Genomic DNA, 23,611 nt, shown 5'->3' on the forward strand with positions numbered 1-23,611 from the left:
CTGTGGAGGGAGCTGAAAGTTCGACTAGTCAAATGTCAGTAGGGTTGTTCCGATTCCGATACTAGTATCGGAAATGCCGCCGATACCACAAAAAAGTCTAGCATCGGAATCGGCGAGTACTTGAACCCACGTACCGATCCGATATCATTTTCTTAAGATATAAGTTATTCCCGCTAGCAAATCAGAAGCCAGTTCTTCTTCGCGGCTCAGAATGCAAACAGTGTTGCCACAAGCAACCACTGTTTAGAGCAGCGAAGAAGAAATACAAATGTGCTAGCAGTTTGTCCGCTAAAACGGCGGCATGTCTCATATGTAGGGCTTTATGATTTCTGCGATGCGGAAAACACGGACGGAATCGCGGAATCCAGTCAAAATGGAGCTTACAGTTTAACGCGGAACGTCACGGAATTTGTCAAAGTTTGATGCATTAATCAAAGGTAGTTCATTACACTTAAATCAAATCGTGATATGGACTAAAATTAAGCCAAAACCGACTGTTTAAATATGAATTAATGCGTGGTTCTGTGTTAATGAATTGTACAGGCGCGTGGTTTGTTTACTCCTTGTACTGAAGCGCGCGGGACACTTGCTGTAATATTAAAGGGCTCCAGACTGTGACCAATTTTTCTGCCAGTGTTACTAATTTTCGTGAGCGGTCACACTGGCGTGACCACCGCGTTGTTCAACTCATAAGCTCTGCCATTTCTGTCTCAGATGAGAAACATAAAATGGCACGCGAAACGAAAGTGAAACTAACACGACACGTTTGAGCTGCTCAGCGCTGACCGTTTATCAGCTTGGACTGCAATGCAAACAAACTTGCACAAACCCCGAACAGCTTTATTCGGGAGTCAACGTTGATTTTGCAACACTGTTACTGCTGCGAGATCCAGTGAGGAGCATTTGAAAATGCCGCACAATGAATAAGGTTGCTGCGAGATCTAGTGAGAGTCTTTCAAATTCTGGCCAAAATTCTCTGTTATAAACAGGGCTGATGTACGTCAGAAAACCAGATTAGTAATACTAACTATATGAAAAAAATATTACTGTCAAATGTATGTCATATAATAAAAATACTCTAGTTCAGGGGTTTTCAAACCTGTCCTGGAGCCTCCCCTGCCCTGCACATTTTGCTTGTCTCTCTCATCTAATACACCTGATTCAAATCATCAGCTCATTAGTAGAGACTGCAAGACCTGAATTGGGTGTGCCTAATAAGGGAGACATACATAATGTGCAGGGCAGGGGAGGCTCCAGGACAGGTTTGAAAACCCCTGCTCTAGTTCACTGTATATATCACTGTATATTTGTTTTATTAAGGAATAAGTCTGAAGCACACAATAAAATAATTTATTAGTATTAGCTACAGCTGTATATACAATTACACACCCAGGTATCGGATTAGTACTCGGTATCGGCCGATACCCCGAGCCCAGGTATCGGAATCGGTATCGGGAAGGAAAAAAGGGTATCGGAACATCTCTAAACGTCAGCCTCAAAACCTTAATGACTTGGAGAGGATCTGCAAAGAGAAGTGGGACAAAATCTCTCCTGAGATGTGTGCAAACCTGGTGGCCAACTACAAGAAATGTCTGACCTCTGTGAGGGTTTTGCCTTCAAGTACTAAGTCATGTTTTGCAAAGGGGTCAGATACACTCATTAAAATGCAAATCAATTTATAACTTTTTTGAAATGTGTTTTTCTGTTGTTATTCTGTTTCCCACTGTTCAAATAAACCTACCATTAAAATTATAGACTGATCATTTCTTTGTCAGTGCGCAAATGTACAAAATCAGCAGGAAATCAAATAATTTTTTCCCTCACTGTAGTCTCAGATAGTTAGACCTTCAGACTGATGGCAGAAGGTCTGGGAACCTTGGCCGCTTTAAATACCCAAGGCCCACCCAAGAGGCCATATGACTGACAGGTAAAACAACCAATCACATTTTGTTTGTGCCTCATCATGTTTAGAGGTGTGAAATGTCCCCACAATAACAGACCAGTGTGTGAAACTCTTAAACGTTTTTCAAAGATTTTTGTGCTGCAAACTTATATCACACTACATTGTTTAATTGATCCTGAAAAGCGTTCATCATCACAGTTGTAAACACAATGGCTTTCTTATTTTGTGAGCGGTTTTGGCATCACAACATCTTTGTTTCCAGGCATAACGTTAAAGAACACACACACATCTCCCGGTAATCCTCTATAATTCCAATCCAGTGATGGCATCAGATGTTCAGCCGATGGTCCGTGGGCATGATGTCTGAGGCTGAGACTAATATAAATATGACATACACTCTTAAAAATAAAGGTTCCAAAAGAAGGGTTTTACAGTGATGTTAATGATGAAGTTAATCAAGGTGTTTAGGATCACTAGAAAGTTACAGACAGGTGAGTTTGATCAAGGTTGAAGCTAAAGTCTGCAGGAAAATGGACCTTGTGGGCTAGAGTTGAAAACCCCTTCCATAGAAGAACCATTTTGAGTTCCAAAAATATCCTTTTAGAAACTTTTAGTTAGTTTGTTTTTTTCCTAATGTAAAGAAAATCTTTAGATCTAAAGATTTTTTTCCTTGTAGAGACCTTTTGTGCAGCTGAAAGTTGTCATGGATGTTAAAGGTTCTTCATGGAACCATAGATCACAATAAAGAACCTATATTCTTAAGCGTGTATGTTAAATTAAATGTCTCCTTAAAAAAATAACTAGAAAATATGCAGTAATGTCTACTGACTCAGTAGACATTCAACAATATCTATTTTAGTTGATTTATCAGTTAAGTTCTTTTTCCATTGAATTGAGACATTCCACATGCCCCATTTCCATGGTAATAAGTTATACAGTCAAGAAATGTTTTTCTTAATGCTCCCTAGAGTTTTGAAGAAACTATAAATGGTTTGTAATATATTATGCCTAATTTCCTTAGAGAGCTGCCTTATGTTTCTAGAACCACTTATTGTGTGTGTTTTTTTTCTCTCTCCTACTATGGGAAATATTAACTGCTTTTTAAAAATGTGTCCCCGACATCAACTTGACTGTTATAATGTCAGATAGATTTATTTTAGAAATACAAATCCATTTCTCACACTTCATATTTAGCCAATTTGTGAATGTATATTATAATCATGAACGTACAGTTGTGTAAGGCACCTTAAAAGGGATAATTCACCCAAAGATACAAATTCTGTAGTTAAATACTTACCCATGGTCATCTTTAAAACACAAATTAAAATATTTTTAAATAAGATATTTTTATAAAGTCGTTATTTTTGTTTTCTTTGCACTCAAAATTACTTCTGTAGCTTCATAAATGTAAGATTGAACCACTGATGTCAAATGGACTATTTTAACAATGTCCTTACTACCTTTCTGGGCCTTGAACATGTCAGTTATGCAAGGTCAGAAAGCTCTCGGATTTCATAAAAAATATCTTAATTTGTGTTCTGAATGTGAATGTGAGTGAGTGAGTAATTAATTAATTTCATTTTTGGGTTAAATAACCCTGTAACACAAACAGAATCATTGGTACACAACTAATGCAGGAGAATTTATATTTACTTGAAAAGTTTGCTGTGGAATAATTCGGTTTCATTTAATATTTGAAAGACGGGCGGTGTGCGGTATATACTCTGTAACATTCATTAAACACCTTCCCACTAGCTCAGCTTAAACGGCAGCCAGAACCTTATCGGCGAGGTCAGAGGTCAAAGTACTTGACTTCCAGAGTCACAAAACACCTCATGCATATGATTCACCTCTATTTGACTGATGAGGTCCTTAACACCTCTATATTTCACCCGACCTTCCTCATTAAAACCTAAAACTACAAGTTTAGTGGCTTGGCTGTAATCTGGCACCTTATTTGTTTTTAGTTAATCGCTTTTGGACCTCTACTCTTAGAATAGGCATAATTTATGGCTGAACAGGTGGGACTTGTCCCAACCACTTTTTGCCAAAGCTGGATTGTCCTCACCACTTTTTGTGTTTCCTAGAGTTGGCGTTCAAACCTTACACATAATATATCAAAATTAAACAGCTCTCAGAAAAACACATTGTTAACCCACTATCAATAGTCTAGGGAAACAAAAATTGAAAAACATTTTTGTTATTGTCTATGAATAAAATAAATGGGTAAAAACATTTTTTAATTTCTGCAAATCACTTTGGGGAAATGCAGTCACATGATTAATATTCATGAGCCTTAGAGCCCACATACACATCAGAATAAAGGCTGTTGAAGTTAATGTTGTTAAGTAGATCAAATCATGTATTATGTATTTAAGTAACTTCTAGTATGACTGACCAGTAATAATATCTCAAGTACCATCATAAGATTTTAAGCTCTGTTTAATATGAAAAATATCTGTTTAGTTCTCATTTAGGTTCTATTATTATATATACATACTTGACTGAAGTTTCATACACACTATTCCATATTCCACATCTTAGACCTCCAAACTTAGCATGCAAAGCTCAATCAGTGTCATCAAGTATTTTCAAATAACCAGCACACTACCCTGATGCCTCTCTTAATCTGGGATGTTGTTTTATGCTTTGTTGACGTAGATGTGCGCTGTGTGAATGGCATCTAGTCCGTAGTATTTTCTTTGATCAGATGGAGTGCATCCTTCATGTTCTTCTCCTTCATTCTTAACAGGATCTCAGATCAGTTGTCTGACTGTGGATTAGGGGCACGGGGTTTAAGTGTGCACTAGACAGCAGGGCGTCTGTTTATCAATCCATCCCATCAAAGTAGAACTTGGTTTGTTCTCAGGACTTAAATTCTTACCCATGCAAATCTCTAGACATGAACACAAACACAAGCCTGTTTCAGTGTCCTTTTCCACTAGAAACTGCACTGAGAAGTTTCATTTGATCAGCATTAAGTGCATTTGCTTTTGGTTAGGAATCAAACAGATCCACAAGAGGGCAGAATACGAAATCACACATATAATATCACAGTTCTATTTAAGTACAAAATGTGAAAATTACTATTTTGTATATGGTTAGAAGATTTGAAGTGTACGTCAGGCAGATGTATGTTTTGGCTCATGAATGAGTTCAGATCAAGTTAAGGAACAACATTTTCAACTTTACACTGTCAAGCCCTTAAAATGTATATGCAATGTGGTAATGAGAGCACTGGATGGCGCTATAGAGCTTTACAAAGTGTTAGCAGAGTTTGCCATCTAGTGGTCATGTTATGAAATGCAAAACAAATGGCCGGATTATGTTCTAAATATGTACTGAATGCACTAGTTTAGTGCCTACTCAGAAGTGTGTAGTGTACACTGTATTCTGCATACTATTAAAACCTATGTGAAATCAAATAATTTGTGCATCAAATGTAGTAGGTTATCCTAGTTGTTGCATGCATGCTTTAATGTAATGCAGGTTTAACATTGCAGTGGATTTCATTGCTATAATTATTCACCTTTTAGTTAAGTGGCATTTCTTTTAATGTTTTAGTAAAGAGTACAGTTATATTATGTTTCACAAAAAAAAAAAAAAAAAACTTGATAAAAAAATCAATGACACAATCTATGACCACTCAGTTAGCTGCTGCTTTGTGGTAAATGCAGTGTAAATGTCAGCCTGCATTTATGGAGGTGTCCACATTACTGTTCTGGGATATAACTTGTCTGTTTTATGTTCTACAACCTCATGATTGCTGACTGTGAATGCACCTGCTTTTATTTTATTCAAATCTGTATGCCCTTTAAACTAATTTGTCAGTTTCTGTATGTGAATTGCAGGGATTTCCTGGACCCCTTGGTCCCCAGGGGCCCTCAGGCCCTAACGGGCGACCGGGAGACCATGGTCTTCAAGGCCATAAAGGAGAGAAGGGAGACCATGGCAGAGGAGGGATTATGGGTCCAAAAGGAAGTGTGGTGAGTCTCTCTGTCCTGCTCTTCACTTCTGCTATGTAAAAATGTAAAGCAATAGGTTAAGATGGAATTTAAGCCAACTTTGAATGCTGTTAACCTCTGCTTATTCACCATGGTAAAATAAATAAATAATGAATAATGTCTGAATATATCCACACAAGATAAACGACAGCCCATAAGTTCAAAAGAAAAGTGTAGTAGGTTTTCTAATGCTAATCAATATAAATACTTAAAATACATATTCAGATACAGTTATTCATAACCTTGCATTAATTGTATTCGTGTATTCATCACCTTTTGTTCCAAGTTTTAATTAGTTTATATAACTAACTGTATTTGATTAGATTCAGTCTGATGGTCTGAAGGTCTAGTCAAAAGTTTAAATATTTTAGTAGAAGAAATAATAGACAATGTCACAATGATATTCTACATGACTCTTATACGTTTAGGCATTTTTAGCTTCAATTTACTTGATCATACTCTTTAAAACGAACTTAAGGGTCATTCTGATAGTGAGTAAAAGAGTAAAACTTTAACTGAGACGGGATGAAATGTGTTTGTGGCTTTCTTTAGGGAATGGAGGGTGTTCCAGGGTTTAATGGAGCAGATGGTGTTCCGGTAAGTATGATTTTGTTTATATCTACAGTATTATGTTTTACACTGTCATTAGGCACCAGGGTCAGAAATTAACGATGGCTTGTGGCAAAAATGCCACCAAAATGACCAAAAATGGCCTTTAAATTTAAGACAAAGGGGTATAAAATGCCCCTGCTCAATCAAACAAAGTATTACGGCTGCTGCAATTAAAAGGAAATGTGAAAACTAATGAAAAGTGTCAAGTCACGGATTCTCACACTGCATCAGATTGCTTTTACGAGCTGTTTTGTGCAGCGTTGAGGCTTATAACCAATCAAACAGGTTTCTGTTGAACTTAGGAATGCATTGGCCAATCAGAGGCGATTCGATTAGTCAGCGCTGAAAACGCAGGAGCTGTTGTTGTGGATGCTCGCAAATTCCCTCATGATAAACAACACAGTGCAGATGCGATGTAAATAAAAGATTTCGTAGCTTCAGTCATTATAATGGGAGTTTTTGCATAATTTGTGCTGGACTGCCATGTTTGTCTCTGAAGCCAGAATGTGACATGTCCAAAACAAAACAAAAACATTTTATATTGTTTTCTATATCGATATTAATAATCATTATTACAATAATCTACTATAATGATTTTTGTCATAATATTGCAGCCCTATGAGCTCCTCTTTTTTACATGTTTATTTTAACCTCGATACAATTTTAAACAGCCTGTTGTTATTGACCACAGTTTAAATGATTGATTAAAGAAATGTTAACAATTTGACATTAAAGTGTGGTAGTGTGGTTTTTATAATAATAAGGTGATTATAAAAATTGCCCTCACAAATGTGAGGAAATCATGCGAGGGGAAAAAAGCCATCCATCTAGTAATATTGTTCAAATACCATAAATAGGCTACCTTTCATTAGTTTTAGATTTACCAAATTTGGCTCACTGAATGTAAGGGAGAATATGCCGGTTAGGTCTTTGTTTTGTTATCTCTCATCAGGGCCATCCTGGGCCGTCTGGGCCTCGTGGAAAACCAGGAGCTGACGGTTGTAATGGAACCCGGGGAGATTCAGGAATACCAGGCCAACCAGGATTCAATGGAGGATCTGGAATATCAGTATGAGCGTATTCATTTATTTATGTGCCACAGAAAAATTATTAAGAGTTTATGCATATGACCCATCTAACTTATGATGCTTTTTTTTTCTCACTGCCTAATATTCAATAGGGCCGGCCAGGAATGAAGGGGGAGAAGGGTGACCCTTTAGAGGTTTGGGTCTACATGGAAAGATTCAGGGTAAGTCCTACTAAAAGCTTCACCAGAGGATGTGATACCAGGGACGATATTTGTGACCCTGGACCACAAAACCAGTCTTAAGTAGCATAGGTATATTTGTAGCAATAGCCTAAAATACATTGTTTGGGTCAAAATTATCGATTTTTCTTATATCCCCAAAATCATTAGGATATTAAGATCATGTTCCATTAAGATATTTTGTAAATTTATAACCAAAATATATCAAAACATAAGTTTTGATTATAAAATTTGGTAATATGCGCTTCATTTGGACAACTTTAAAGGGAATTTTTGCACCCTCATTGTTACGGAGCGCTCGGCAGCCCCACTAGAGGGCACTCCAGTGTGGACCCTTTATGTTATGTGTTGTCTCCACCCACCATGCTTCGCCCTTGTCTGTGTCATGTTTTCATTGGTTCCCCTGTTCCATGTGTCTCTCTCCCATTGGTTGTTTCTGTCATGTGACCCCTAGTGTTTGTTATAAAAGGCCACTCCCCCCCCCCCTGTGTTTGCTGGTAGTTGTTTAGCTGTACTTTTTCCTTGTTCTGTGTTTATTTTTCCTAGCCTTGTCCGTGTGTTTTTTGATCTCAGATTGTCTTTGTATTTTGGAACCTTGCCGCCTGCCCCTGACCATTTCACCTTGTATTTCGGACACTCTTTCGGATTACACTGTTTGCTCCAGTTTGCCGGTGTTTGAACTCTGCCTGTTTTCGACCACGTTTATTAATAAAGCTTGCAATTGGATCCACCTCAGACTCCTTCCGTTACACTCATATTTCAGATTTTCAAATAATTGTATCTCGGCCAAATATTGTACTATCCTAACAAAGCAATGCATCAGTGGGAAGATTTATTCAATCTCAGTTTCAAAATATAAACCCTTATGGTCCAGGGTCACATTTTAGTTGATCAAGAAGTTTGCTATAAGTCTTTATTTTGTTTACATGTACTATAAATTGAGAGTACATAAATGCACTCAATTTAATTGTTAAAAAAATGCTTCATTATTGTTTGATGTATCAGGGAGATCCAGGGCAGCCAGGTTTACCAGGATTTATTGTAAGTTTGACTTTTATCATTTGACAACAAAAACTGAACAATCAGGTATAAAAAGATGAAGGGGAAAAGGTGTTTTCTAAAACATTAAATTTCACCCTTACAGGGACCAACTGGTGACCCCGGGTATAGAGGACTGCCAGGATTACAAGGTCCTTGGGTGAGTTATCCACGTGCACTATAAAATTAATGTTATAACAAAAGTACTGTTGTAATGAGAGGTGTGATTATTAATGGAAACGTTTACATACACTTGATTCTTAAAACTGTTGATACCTGAATGATCCACAGCTGTGTGTTTTTGTTTAGTAATAGTTGTTCATGAGTCCCTTGTTTGTCCTGAACAGTTAGAAAAATCTTTCAGGTCCCACAAATTCTTTGGTTTTCCAGCATTTTTGTGTATTTGAACCCTTTCCAACAATGACTGTATGATTTTGAGATCCATCTTTTCATATATGATATTTCAGCAAAATAATCTTGGTCTTGCTCTATTCCAAAAGTACCATTACTTCTTACCGTTTCATCTTTCTTTAGGGTCATACTGGCATTAAAGGTGTTAAAGGACAAAAGGTAGTAAAACACAATGTTTAGTTTCTTTTTATGAAAGTTTTACATTCATGTTTTATGACAGCACATTCCAATATATCCATTTGATGTTAATGTGTTGTCCCTGTACAGGGTGAAAGTACTAAGATATTAAAAGGAGTCAAAGGAGAACTGGTGAGACAAATATTTATTGTCTTATGTTAGACTAATATTCTAATATTAGACTAATAGTCTATAATCTGCACTGTTATTTAAATTTTAAATCCTCACCACAGGGGGAGACTGGAGAGCCAGGCCCACCAGGACCTTACTCACAAGTCCGTCCACCCCCTCCAGAATGGCAGGCAAGAAGAATAAAAAAGAGTTTATGAAAATATTAAGACTATTTGATCTCAGTAGAGTAAATTGATCTCTCTACTGTAATTTTCACCTCTTTCATTTGTTTTAACAGGGTGTGAAAGGCTTGAAAGGTTATAAAGGTGAACCAGGAGATTTGGTAGGTGGCATTTGAACTTTTTTGAATACAAAAAATACATTTTTGGAATGAAAACCCTGCCTAACATTTAAAACGGGCAAGTGCCTGTTTGATAGAGACATGTGAGGATTCAGAATAGCTGGATCACACTAAAAATGCTTGTTTGGATCATTTTGATTTATTATATATTAAAATATGCAGAGTTTTGCAGATGGTTGTTCCTCATTGAAATAGAGTGAACCGAAATGGAATTTATCAGATCCTTTTATAATAATATTTAATTTTTTATATTATTTCAGGGATATTTATCCACCAAAGGAGAGACTGGTGTGTCAGGGCTTCCTGGAGATCGGGTAAGATTGATTAAGAACTGAAATCTCTTTATCAACTCATGCAAAAACTTTTAAACTAGAATATTGAACCAATTCTTATTAACTACAGGGAAACCCAGGACTGAATGGCTTTCCTGGACTTAGGGTATATTATTTTGATCATTTTCCGAACAGTACATTGGCATTCAAACATTTGTGTAGACATTTCTTAAAATCTCTCTCCATTCCTACAGGGTGACACTGGACTACCAGGTTTCCCAGGAAATTCTGGCCGCAAGGTATAAATCCATTTCTGGTTTAGTGCTATATCTTGTCATACCTTACCATTAAATCTGCATCAAAAGTTATATGACCTAAATGCATATAATTTAACAGGGAGACATTGGAGAACCCGGAGAGCTGTTAGGTCCTGTTGATGATACAGGAGGTACTAAAAATAATGAGCTAAGATTATAGCTTTTATAAAAGGCACCTATTATGCAAAATCTACTTTTACATGGTGTTTGGACATAAATATGTGTTGGCAGTGTGTAAACACAACCACCCTACAATGATAAAAATCCATCTACTCTTTATTTTTTAATCCCCATTAAACCAAACCGGTCTCATTAGACAAGCGGTTTTGATTCTCAAAGCAATGTGACATCACATTGTTTAGGCCCCGCCCACTGACTCACAGTCATGCATTGCCATAGTTTCCGCCCTAAGAGAGTTGTGTTTGGTTGTACGCTGTCTTCCCTTTTCTCCGCACTCGAGCAGCTGTAACGTCAACAATGTCTCGTAAGCAATCCCGGTGCTCTGTTTGGATGTAAGACTGAACATAAAAGTCTTCATTTTCTCCCAACATCTGAGCCACTGAAGATGCAGTGGATTACTTTTATTTTTGAAGATAATGCGCCCCCAAATCTACCTAAATATTTAGTGCTTAGCTAACATTTTAACCGTATTTGTGTCCATACATTATAAAAGTAATTAAAATATGCAGCTCATTTGCATTTAAAGTGATAACACACCAAAACCGCTTTTTTTTAGACACACCCCCGAAAATTATATTTTCCGAATGTTATAACAAATTATCTGTGGGGTGTTTTGAGCTGAAACTTCACAGATACATTTTGGGGACACCCAAGACCAACGTTACATCTTGTAAACATGGGAATAATAGGTGCCCTTTAATATCTGCTGTTTGAATAGTCCAAATCTAACTTTCAATATACAGTCCAGTTTCTCAATACTTTATCAATATTTTACTTTCTTTTGATTCTATCTGTTTCTCTTGCTTATATAGCGGGTCCTCCAGGACCTCCGGGAGAGCGTGGTCCAATTGGAAGGTATGGTCCTAAGGGTGCTAAAGGACAGCCGGGTCCCCAAGGCCCCCCTCCCACTGAACAACAACCAGGTATTTTTCAGTCTAAAGTGAAAATTCTGTCATTATCTATTCACCATCGTGTCGGTGCGAACTTGTATGTGTCTGGCAAAATTTATATGAGTGAAGCTGCTCTTTGCCTTACTATGCATTCAATGAAATGGCTTGGAAATCATTCCCATTGTTTGATGAAAAACTCAAAATTATAAACAGTACACACTGCAAAATGTACAGTCGTGGCCAAAAGTTTTGAGAATTACATAAATATTGGAAATTGGAAAAGTTGCTGCTTAAGTTTTTATAATAGCAATTTGCATATACTCCAGAATATGAAGAGTGATCAGATGAATTGCATAGTCCTTCTTTGCCATGAAAATTAACTTAATCCCGAAAAAAAAAAACTTTCCACTGCATTTCATTGCTGTCATTAAAGGACCTGCTAAGATCATTCCAGTAATCGTCTTGTTAACTCAGGTGAGAATGTTGACGAGCACAAGGCTGGAGATCATTATGTCAGGCTGATTGGGTTAGAATGGCAGACTTGACATGTTAAAAGGAGGGTGATGCTTGAAATCGTTGTTCTTCCATTGTTAACCAAGGTGACCTGCAAAGAAACGCGTGCAGCCATCATTGCATTACATAAAAATGGCTTCACAGGCAAGGATATTGTGGCTACTAAGATTGCACCTAAATCAACAATTTATAGGATCATCAAGAACGTCAAGGAAAGAGGTTCAATTCTTGTTAAGAAGGCTTCAGGGCATCCAAGAAAGTCCAGCAAGCGCCAGGATGGTCTCCTAAAGAGGAATCAGCTGGGGGATCGGAGTGCCACCAGTGCAGAGCTTGCTCAGGAATGGCAGCAGGCAGGTGTGAGCGCATCTGCACGCACAGTGAGGCCAAGACTTTTGGAAGATGGCCTGGTGTCAAGAAGGGCAGCAAAGAAGCCACTTCTCTCCAAAAAAAACATCAGGGACAGATTGATCTTCTGCAAAAAGTATGGCGAATGGACTGCTGAGGACTGGGGCAAAGTCATATTCTCTGATAAAGCCTCTTTCCGATTGTTTGGGGCATCTGGAAAAAGGCTTGTCCGGAGAAGAAAAGGTGAGCGCTCAAGAGGTGTCATGCCAACAGTAAAGCATCCTGAGACCATTCATGTGTGGGGTTACTTTTCATCCAAGGGGGTGGGCTCACTCACAATTTTGCCCAAAAACACAGCCATGAATAATGAATGGTACCAAAACACCCTCCAACAGCAACTTCTTCCAACAATCCAACAACAGTTTGGTGAAGAACAATGCATTTTCCAGCACGATGGAGCACCGTGCCATAAGGCAAAAGTGATAACTAAGTGGCTCAGGGACCAAAACGTTGAAATTTTGGGTCCATGGCCTGGAAACTCCCCAGATCTTAATCCTATTGAGAACTTGTGGTCAATCCTAAAGAGGCGGGTGGACAAACAAAAACCCACTAATTCTGACAAACTCCAAGAAGTGATTATGAAAGAATGGGTTGCTATCAGTCAGGATTTGGCCCAGAAGTTGATTGAGAGCATGCCCAGTCGAATTGCAAAAAGAAGGGCCAACACTGCAAATACTGACTCTTTGCATAAATGTCATGTAATTGTCGATAAAAGCCTTTGAAACGTATGTATGTAATGTACAAATGGCCGTGCCCACTCTTACAGGAAAAAAAGGTGGATAGAAAAGAACAGTGTAAATACCTTGTTTTGTTCATCCACAGAAGAAAGAAAGTCATATGGAGTTGGCATTATAAAAAACAGAATAAATTAACTTTTTAACAGTTTATTTTCAAACACAAATGAGCTTAGACATTACTTTAACCAAACTCTGTCACTGATATGATTGTTTCTCTGATCCACAGTGGATTTGTGGGGTCCAGAGGGACCACGGGGACAAAGAGGACCCAAAGGTGAAGCTGGCGAACCTGGTAATCCTGCCACTCAGCCTGGGCCACCTGGCCCAGATGGGCTTGCTGGATTTTCTGGACCACCTGGACCCAAGGCATCATGTAAGAATACATTTAAACAAAATTGGATGTCATGCTAATGAAGTTGTTCATATTTTTACACTAAAATTGTAAAATAGTGTTGCAATTTTAAAATGTAACTTATTCCTGTGATGTCAAAGCTGAATCATTCAGTCTTCAGTGTCACACGATCCTTCAGAAATCATTATAATATGTTGATTTCTGCTCAAGAAACATTTCTTATATAATTATTAGCAGTGTTGAAAATAGTTGTGCTGCTTAATATTTTTCTGCTTTACCATTTTTTTTTTAACATAATCAAATTAAATTGATTTGAAACAGAAATGCTTTGTAACAATGCAAATCTTTATTGACATTAAGGCAATCAATCCTTTCTAAATAGACACTTTGGTAATACTAAATATTATGAAAAAGTATTAAAGACTATTAATATCTTAATGCAGTGGAAGAACACTTCAAAGGTGCACCAGGACCACGTGGACGTCCAGGAAGTGCAGGGAAAAAGGGATTAAAGGGTAAGATCAGTGCTGAAGTTAATAAACTGCTGGGGTTATTTGCATGGCCAAGATGCTATGAAAATATGCTGCTGACATGGCATTAAAAAATGACTGAATGAATGAATATAGAGTGCTGGCCAAAATTATTAGAACATTAGTATTTTCACCAGCTAAAACATGGCTTAAGTTAGTTATTTCTACATTTTGCTGTAGTGTGTCAGTAGGAAATATAAGTTTAGATTTCCAAACATTCATTTTGTGATTAATTAATGATCCAGTGAGATTTTTGTTTGCACAAGGAGTCTGACAACAGCCAGTGCTCCACACAGAGATCTCATTATCATCCAGTCTGTCTGGAATCACATGAAGAAACAGTTACAGACTAAATCCAGAACTGTGGCAACATCTACGAAATGCTTCAAGAAACCTACCTGCAAAGCTATAGTACTTTTAAAAGTTTTAGGCACTTGTGTAAAAATGCTGTAAAATGAGGATGTGACCATCCTTTGAATTAAAACCAGCTTTTTCCCTAGATGCACTTGTACATAGTTTATCAGGTAGCCTCGCAGGTAGGTCTCTTGAAGCATCTTGGAGACGTTGCCACAGTTCTTCTGGATTTATTGGTCTTGGTCTTATTATGTCTGTGTGGAGCACTGGCTGTTGTTAGACTCTATGTGCAAACAAAAATCTCACTGGATTACAAATAATGTAAACTGATATTTTGTACTGACACACTAAAGCAAAAGATAGAAATAACTGACTGACATTTTTACCTGGTGAAAGTTCAAGTGTTCTAACAATTTTGGCCACCACTGTATGTATGGAAGAGATCACATCATGTTGTGTGCATGACATTGTGGGAAACCTAATTGTTTACAAAGCAGAATGAAGAATTCTTCTTTCTTTTCTATGAACACAGCATGTTGTTGACATTTGTAAGTCTTTGTTAATCCTGCTGTACAAGTGATGATTTATTATTTTATTATATCAGGTGATCATGGTCCGTGCGATTGCAATGTAAAATCCCCACCTGGTCTTCCGGGTCCTCCTGGTGATGCTGGGGACACTGGCATGGTGGGCGAGTGGGGTCAGCAGGGTGATCAGGGAGAGCCCGGACCCAGAGGGCTGGATGGTGTAACTGTAAGTAAACATACACAATGTCTTTATTCCTTGTTAAAGCATAGTTCGCCCAAAAACCGAACATTTTGTCAGTGTTTACTCACCCAAAAGTTGTTCCAAACCTATATGATTTTACTGGTACTTGTAACCAAACAGCTAACAGTAGCCAATGACTTCCATAGTATGAAAAAAATACTATGTCAATGGCTAATGGCAGCTATTTGATTATGAACATTCTTCAAAACATCTTCTTTTGTGTTCACCAGAAGAAATAAACTCATACAGGTTTGAAACAACTTAAGTAAGCAAATGATGACAGAATTGTCATTCTTTGGGTGATCTGCAATTTTTTTCAATTTCACAGGGTTTCCCTGGTGCAAGAGGATTACCTGGACCCAAAGGCAGTAAAGGAGAGCTGAGAGTCGCAACACAGAAAGGTGCAGTAATCTGAATATCTACTCTCATACACATGAGAGTAGATATACATCTTAATGTTTTTGCCTGCACTTGTGAAATACAGGACAACCTGGTGACCCAGGGGAACCGGGTGCTAGTGGTTTCCCAGGAGAGCAAGGAAGGCCTGGGTTTGATGGAAGAAATGGTGAACCAGGTTTTCAAGGACCTCCTGTGAGTCTTACATATGTGCTCACTCAAAAACAGCACTAATTAGATGAAAGTGGCTAAACAAGTAATGCCAGTTTTGATCAGATATGTTGTGTTATTCATAAGAATCTTGCTATGCTTGTTTTTCTTCAGGGAGAAGGTCCTGTAGGTGAGCCTGGAGACAAGGGATACACAGGTCGGCCAGGTGCTCCAGGTCTAATAGGTCAAATAGGACATACTGGTTTAATTCTTGGAGCAGCTAAAGGTATAAGAGGCTTTCCTGGAGACCAAGGACAAGCTGGTATTGATGGACAACGAGGGTTACCTGGTGCTCCAGGTGTGTAGCAATATTATTTGTTACTTGTATGATACTTGCAAGTAACATTTTTATGGTTTTAGTTAAAAATGATAACCCTACTGTTTAAATATACTAAGATTCCTCTTATATTATAATACATAACCTTCTTTTATCCTTTATTCATATCTATCTTACATCTGTCTTACAGGAGACTGTAGCTCACAAGGAAAAGATCAGTGGAGTATTTCAGGTAGAGATATCTCCTGTCTTAGTGTAACATATATCAGCTATTCCACCATGTATGGTCACCAATAATCACACTTTGGCATTTTTAACCATGTAATCAAATTAATCAGATGATTATTGCATTTCTACAAGTAACTCAGCCTGAACTGCTTAATATACAGGCTCTATTCAAACTTCAGGGTTAGATAAGCTGTCTATTTTATTATTATTATTTGTGAGCTTTATACTTTCAGTTATTGCTAATTACAAAGCAAAATTTAAGCTCGAGCATGAGTTTGATGCAATATTTAAAAATTCATAATTGTGTTTTTGTGTTGTCCACCATGTTAATCTTATCCTAGTGGAATGTATTGGAGATCCTGGGCCACCTGGAGAGACAGGGAAGCCCGGACTTCCAGGGTTTGATGGATTTCCTGGTAATGGATATATTTTTTCACAAGTAAAAAAAAAAAAAAATGTGTAATGACTTTCTTTCTGGTTACATTATGGCTGCCGATATATGTGTGTTTTAGGAGTCCAAGGTGCTAAAGGCTCACCGGGTCTTTTTGGAGAACCTGGAGCCAAAGGAGAGAGAGGTGAACCAGGTAGAGGAGGCCCACCTGGGCCGAGAGGTAAATGTTGGGAGGCCGTGTGTCTCTTTAAATTTTTTAAAATCATTCTTGTATATACTTCTGTCTGTCTCGTTTTCTCAGCTCTAAACATTAGATTTTGACCACATAGGATTTGTTGGACCTCGGGGCGCCTTAGGAGACCATGGCACCAAAGGTGTGGAAGGAGCTCCAGGCCTTTTTGGTAAACCAGGTTTAGATGGTGCTTTAGGGGAAAAGGGTGAACATGGTGAAGTTTTAGGAGCATCTCCTGGAGCCCCTGGAGACTTTGGACTGCCCGGACAGAGGGGTGTCATTGGTCTTCCAGGAGACCCGGGAAATCAAGGACACCCAGGTAAGAAACACATAATGATGGATATATGCTGAAGCTACATAGCCATCAAACTATGTAAAACTATTTCAAGCTTTCAGACAAGGCTTTGCCAAGCTAGCTTTTTGAAGATTATTTTGACAAACATTTCTTTTCTAGTTACTTTGAACTTGATATTAAGGACGTAACTTGAGTAAAACCAATAAATAACAAATTTGGGGGTAGAGTAATGTTCCATGTGGAATTTTAGTCCTACATCTTAAATGTTGTAGTCTTGATAATAGGCCATAATAGACCACAATCACATTTTCTGTGATTTTGATTCCTATGTGAAAACATTTATGGCATCATATGCATCTTTTTATGCTTGTTACATATGAAACGGTTATGTCTCCACCCTAGAAGCTTAAAAGTAAAAGCCTGCCTATGATTAAGATGAACTAATTGTTCTTGAGACTCATTAAAGGATGCAATGTCACACAGGTATGGAGGGAATGCCCGGTATGATTGGCCTTAAGGGTGAAAGTGGCCCTCCAGGTCTTCAAGGAGAGATAGGAAATCCTGGACCACCAGGAACATTTGGCTTTCCTGGGCAATCCGGTCAAACAGGACCTCCTGGGCCACCTGGAAAAACTGGAGAACCAGGTAACTCTACTGATGCTAAAATCTTTGCTTATTAAAATCTAATTGTCAAAATAAAAATCCGGAAAATCAGTCAGTGCATCAAACTCTTATTAGGGGCTTTTGCACAGGGTGGTTATAGGAAGTAGCCACCAAGGTGGTCCCCCAAGAATTAAAATTTCCTCTAGGGCCGCTTTCTTGGTTGCATTCGCATTGGCAGTAGGAACTCTGAAAAGACTCTTTAAGCCATCCAACAGCAACATCATTTAAGCATGGCATTCAACAACATCAACATCTGGAAGATGGAGCAGTGTTTGGACTTTGATGTCAGTGCATCTATTACTGTTTTCCATGTTTGTGGAGGTTTTTTTAAGTATGTATAAGTAAAATATGGCAGCGCTATGGTTTCTGGGACCACTGAATAGCTTATTGACTCGGGGTCCTGTAGAGTCCCCCCTCACTTGTTGGGCCCTTGAAATTTAGTCCCTCCAAAAAGTGTTATAACTAAACTCACTCCCATTTCATGAGATGCGAAAATGCCAAAAAGTAGGTACTTCCTCCAATAGCTATCAATAGCTACTTTTGTGAATGCCCCTATTGAGTAATTTTCCTTAACTCTCTGGTCCAACTCTACAATATCATTAATTTGTTTTGATTTGTAAGGAATTTCACAGATGGATCCTATGGTCTTTAGGATCAGAAATGTAAATTCAGTCAAGTGTATCCAAACATTTGACTGGTAGAGCATATTATACATTACATTTGATTTCAGTGGAATAAAGCAAAACCGTTTATCCTGACAAATGCTTAAATATACTGGGTCTCTATAGGTCCAAGTGGAGAAAGGGGAGATCAGGGAAACCCAGGCTTCCCTGGGCCTGAAGGTGTGAAGGGTTTCCTTGGAGAACCTGGAAATGTTGGTCTACAAGGAAATATTGGGCCCCCAGGAGATCCAGGAAATCAGGGGCCATTTGGTATTGACGGTTTTCCAGGGTTAAAAGGTCAGTTGCCTTTTCTACTTCATTTGATAAGTTACAATCATTTAATAATTGGCAGAGTTCTTTATACATAAAAAGTTTGCAATAAACGGATAAATTGATCAAGCAATATTCTAATAACTGTTGGTGCTTAAACTAAAAACGATAAATGGAATTAACTGAGTGCTGCATTGTTTCTTAACAATACAGGTTCCAAAGGTGGTCAGGGCCTGACGGGTTTCCCTGGAATGCCTGGCAATAGAGGTGTGAAGGGATTTTCGGGACTGAAAGGGACAATAGGGGATCCAGGACATCAAGGTGTAAAAGGACTTCCTGGCTCTCCAGGTCTAAAAGGTGAATAAAGAACATGCTTCTATATTTGTGTACATACACAATATGTAATCTAATGTTACCATGGTAATATGCTACCATGGTCATTGTTGGAAAGAGTTCAAATACACAAAAATGCTGAAAACACAAAGAATTTAACTGTTCAGGACAAACAAGAAACTCATAAACAACTATCACTAAAAAAATACACAGCTGTAGATCATTCAGGTAACAACACAGTACTAACAGTTAAGTGTATGTAAACTATTGAACAGGGCCATTTTTAGAACTTCAACTATTATGATCTCTTATGGACTATATGTAAACATCTTTTATATGAAATATATATGTAAAAAATAACATGCATTTTAACATGCAAATTAACATTGTTAACAGATTGTATTTGGGAGCTTGTACTAGTCAGAATTTTGCTTTGCTTGTGATATGATGTCTTCAATATAGTAATTGTCATAGTAGTTTTATACTGTATTCTTGGTGGGTATTTAATGTCTTGTCAATGCTTGTTCTTAAGGTGACAGAGGGTTGATGGGGCCTCCAGGTGAAAAGCCAATCATACATATAACACCACATATGAAAGAGGTCATGAAAGGAGCTAAAGGTGACCATGGAAATATGGGAGATCCTGGCTTCACTGGTCCCAGAGGTAAATACATTCCTATTTATTACTACTCAAGGACAATACATCAAAATGTGTTCATATGCCAGTTGTTTACATTTCTGCATATGGTCAGTATGGAAACACAAGAATGTGAGTAGAACAAAAAATGATTCCTTTCAGATAGACACCTATAGCTTTTCTTTCAACTTTGGCCAGGTCCTAAAGGTTTTCCAGGTGTTCCAGGAACAGAGGGTAGAGATGGACATCCAGGTGAGCCCAGTGATGCAAAGGGTACTAAAGGTCTTCCTGGAACAGAAGGATTTCCAGGGACTAAAGGAATGCCAGGGCCCACCGGACTTCCTGGAATTGAGGGTTTTCCTGGAATGCCTGGACCCAGGGTATGACAATGAGCAATGATCTCTCTCTGACAACCCTTTGCGATTTAAAACATTGAACAGAATTTTTCTGCTCAATGCTTTGAACATTGTGCTTTTAATCATTGCAGCTCATTGTGTTTCAAATGTAGGGTGACAAAGGCTCGTCTGGTGCCTATGGACGATCTGGAGAATCTGGAATCAAGGGAATAAAAGGTGCACATAAATTAACCCCTGAATTGTCTATGCTATATTTAATGTATGTCTTTCTCAAACTCTTTAAATAAACTGCCAAAGAGGTTTATGTAAGAATCTTCTATTTAAGGTGAATTGGGTCCTGCCATTAGTCTTCCAGGATCAACAGGGCTGAGAGGTGAAACTGGGCTGCCTGGACCTTTCGGTAAAGAATTTATATTTGCTATAGTGCATCAGAAACTATTATGATCTTTTATTGATTTTCCCTATTATTGAACTGCTTCTTTAATGAGTTTTTAATATACATTGGTTAGGTGAGAAGGGACTCGCAGGTCCTACTGGAGATAGAGGAAGTCCTGGTTTTGATGGCATTGAAGGGATGAAAGGCTATTCAGGAGAACCTGGAAAAGTTGGAGCACCCGGTACAAGAGTCTTGATTATTGTCCTTTGATTTAACAATTTCATTGTTTCTGAAAAGCTTTTAACTGGATCAACATCTTCATCAGGTTCTGAAGGCCTACAAGGTTTCCCAGGAACCCAGGGTCAAAAGGGCTGGCCTGGTGTACCTGGACTGGAAGGAACCCCTGGAATCCAAGGCCAACCAGGACAAAAAGGTCTGTAGTTCTAATCATGATATTTATTAAAAGAGCAACATACCTATGCAGATTTGCCTTATGTGTACATTTTTGTTGTATTCATTGTCTAGTGACTTGATCAATAGATGTAATGTTGGCTGGCTCATATTTCCTCTAGGATTTCCTGGTCTTAAAGGCATTTTTGGATTGGATGGCCTGAAGGGTCAAAAGGGTATCGTGGGTACTCCAGGTACCTGTGCCTTCTTCGCTTATGAATAAAAAAGTTATTTTATTATTATTAGTTAGACTTGTATTGTAAAGTATATCACTTTATGTAAAGCAAATATTGTGTATTTGTATTACTATTCTTTGATATATTGGTATGTAATGACAGCATTGTTTTGTCCCCTGGAAGGTTTGGACAACTTTGGTCGTCCGGGTGAGCCAGGAGCAAAAGGAGAGAGAGGAGAGACCGGCATCTCCAGCACAGAGGCTGGTACCCCCGGCGAGGTGGGATTCAAGGGTTACATTGGAGATCCAGGTAGCTAAAAATAGCAAACCTCATATTCTGGAACTGGAGTTTTGTGCATTGTTTATTTGATGCAGCATTGCATCAGTTCTACACTCACACTGTTGTGTTTACAGGTAATAAGGGTGAATCTGGGCGTCCAGGTTTACCGGGTCCTCGGGGCCCACAAGGATTCTCTGATATAAAAGGAGCACAAGGCGACTATGGCTTTCCTGGCCCAAAAGGACTTCCAGGTAAAAGGCTCATTGCTATATACTTATAATAAACACTAGTACCAGAGACATTATAAGGAGAAAGAGATGGACTACTTAACGGGATAGTTTACCCCAAAATGAAATTTCTGCCATTAAGTACTCTCATGTCGTTCAGAACCTGTAAAGCCTTCTTTCATCCTTGACCACAAATTAAGATATGTTTGATGAAATCTAAGAGCTGTCTAACTCTGCATAGACAGCAATGCAACTGACATGTTCAGGACCCAGAAACGTAGTAAGGACATCGTTAAAATTTCCCATGTGACAGCGGTTGTTCAACCATAATATTATGAAGCTACAAGAATACTTTTTCTGTGCGAAGAAAGCTACATTTCTTCTCTTCTGTGTCAGACTATTTTAACAATGCCTTAACTACCTTTTTGGACCTTGAAGGTGTCAGTTGCATTGCTGTCTATGCAGGGTTCATCAAAAATATCTTAATTTGTGTTCCAAAGATGAATGAAAGATTTGGAACACAATCATAGTGAGTAACAGTTTTGGGTGAACTGTCTCTTTAAGTGGACATTTGCTGTAATTTGTCACAATTATTGACAACCAATTTAAATGTTATTTAGCAAAATATGTTTTGTAAATTACTGAAGTAAATATATAGTCTCACTTTACCACAAAAGAAAAAATGTTTTTATGAAGCTACAATCTTTTTCTTGAAAATTCATTTTGAGAATGTGCCATCTTGTCTGAAACGCATTGCTGTTATCATTTAGGTTTTCCTGGTCCCAGAGGGATCCCAGGTGACTCGTCTCCATTTGGAGGAAAAGGAGAGAGAGGAAATCCAGGTGATTTCGGATTTACTGGAGAAAAGGGATTCCAGGGGGATTCAGGAGAAAAAGGACCCTCAGGGGAACCTGGAGTGTCAGGAAGAAAAGGTAGATCATAAAATATGAATATGGTGAAGCTCACTGCATTGGCAAACTCAAAATAAAAGGCCAGTGATCATTTTGGCTAGACAGTTACTTCATGAACCTTCTCAAATGATACAAGAGAGACTAAAATGTGACAGAAGGTGAAATCCTTACATGAAATTCATATTAGATGAGCAATGTTTAGATTGCTGACTTTGTTCCAGTATGAGCCTTAACTGAAAGAAAAGAACTTTAATCATGAAGGAATGCTTTATATCATTTCAAGGTGAGAAAGGAGAGCCCGGAATGATGGGATTTCCAGGAAGAAATGGTTTTGGAGGTGATAGGGGCCCTGTTGGACCAAAAGGAGATACCGGACCCCCAGGTGAGTGTGTTGGAGTAGCTCTAAATGCGTTGGCTGCAATGGGATCTGCATCTAGACTGTATTGAACTTTTCAGAAGTGGTGCCAGAATGCATTGCCTGAAATAATTTTTCACCTTACCCATTCTCTCTACATTGTTACTTCAGGTTTTCCTGGCTCACCTGGAGCTAAAGGACTTCCACCAGTTCCATTGAAACTACCAGGCGAGAGAGGACCACCTGGCCAAATGGGTATTCAAGGACCACAGGGACGAAATGGAAACCCTGGCCCTGCTGGACCTCCTGGTGATCAAGGTGGGAGAATTCAAACCTTCAGTTGTAAACTAATGTAGCAATAAATATGACATATAAGCTTCTTCTTCTGTGCCGTTGCTGTGCTCCAGAATCATTGTGTAAATAGCTATTGTCTCTTTACAGGGATTGTGGGTCCACAGGGTGAAAAAGGCATGCCAGGTCTCCCAGGAATACCAGGAAATCCAGGCTTCCGTGGAGATCCTGGACAATTGGGCCACCCGGGTCTGCAAGGCGAAGAAGGTAAATGGTTTGGTGTTTGTATAAGATGAATGAGGATTATGGGATTCTGGGCTAGCTTAGTGGATTAAGGATGACTGGTGAGCCTTTTTTAATAATTTTGCCAGCTGGCATGTAAATGTTTTTTTTT

The 23,611-nt window shown here is 38.4% G+C and overlaps 1 protein-coding gene across 1 annotated transcript in view; it reads left to right on the forward strand.

Moving 5' to 3' along the window:
• The window catches only part of col4a2 (collagen, type IV, alpha 2), a 96,610-nt gene that overhangs the window by 66,478 nt on the left and 6,521 nt on the right, over nt 1–23,611 (forward strand). Inside the window, exons 5-45 of the mRNA XM_073845001.1 lie at nt 5,755–5,889; nt 6,460–6,504; nt 7,472–7,588; nt 7,700–7,768; nt 8,792–8,827; nt 8,931–8,984; nt 9,359–9,394; nt 9,503–9,544; nt 9,646–9,714; nt 9,822–9,866; nt 10,145–10,198; nt 10,287–10,322; nt 10,411–10,455; nt 10,553–10,604; nt 11,466–11,576; nt 13,425–13,571; nt 13,994–14,065; nt 15,039–15,187; nt 15,531–15,603; nt 15,687–15,793; nt 15,923–16,106; nt 16,276–16,317; nt 16,655–16,729; nt 16,826–16,924; nt 17,034–17,255; nt 17,715–17,876; nt 18,683–18,853; nt 19,040–19,183; nt 19,692–19,823; nt 19,995–20,176; nt 20,305–20,368; nt 20,478–20,552; nt 20,662–20,769; nt 20,854–20,961; nt 21,101–21,172; nt 21,338–21,463; nt 21,568–21,684; nt 22,431–22,592; nt 22,855–22,953; nt 23,098–23,244; nt 23,368–23,484. Of these exons, the coding sequence (XP_073701102.1) occupies nt 5,755–5,889; nt 6,460–6,504; nt 7,472–7,588; nt 7,700–7,768; nt 8,792–8,827; nt 8,931–8,984; nt 9,359–9,394; nt 9,503–9,544; nt 9,646–9,714; nt 9,822–9,866; nt 10,145–10,198; nt 10,287–10,322; nt 10,411–10,455; nt 10,553–10,604; nt 11,466–11,576; nt 13,425–13,571; nt 13,994–14,065; nt 15,039–15,187; nt 15,531–15,603; nt 15,687–15,793; nt 15,923–16,106; nt 16,276–16,317; nt 16,655–16,729; nt 16,826–16,924; nt 17,034–17,255; nt 17,715–17,876; nt 18,683–18,853; nt 19,040–19,183; nt 19,692–19,823; nt 19,995–20,176; nt 20,305–20,368; nt 20,478–20,552; nt 20,662–20,769; nt 20,854–20,961; nt 21,101–21,172; nt 21,338–21,463; nt 21,568–21,684; nt 22,431–22,592; nt 22,855–22,953; nt 23,098–23,244; nt 23,368–23,484 (4,102 nt within the window). The remainder of the gene's footprint in view (nt 1–5,754; nt 5,890–6,459; nt 6,505–7,471; nt 7,589–7,699; nt 7,769–8,791; nt 8,828–8,930; nt 8,985–9,358; nt 9,395–9,502; nt 9,545–9,645; nt 9,715–9,821; nt 9,867–10,144; nt 10,199–10,286; nt 10,323–10,410; nt 10,456–10,552; nt 10,605–11,465; nt 11,577–13,424; nt 13,572–13,993; nt 14,066–15,038; nt 15,188–15,530; nt 15,604–15,686; nt 15,794–15,922; nt 16,107–16,275; nt 16,318–16,654; nt 16,730–16,825; nt 16,925–17,033; nt 17,256–17,714; nt 17,877–18,682; nt 18,854–19,039; nt 19,184–19,691; nt 19,824–19,994; nt 20,177–20,304; nt 20,369–20,477; nt 20,553–20,661; nt 20,770–20,853; nt 20,962–21,100; nt 21,173–21,337; nt 21,464–21,567; nt 21,685–22,430; nt 22,593–22,854; nt 22,954–23,097; nt 23,245–23,367; nt 23,485–23,611) is intronic.

This window comes from Garra rufa, chromosome 8 (genome assembly GCF_049309525.1).
Source record: "Garra rufa chromosome 8, GarRuf1.0, whole genome shotgun sequence".
NCBI lineage: Eukaryota > Metazoa > Chordata > Actinopteri > Cypriniformes > Cyprinidae > Garra > Garra rufa.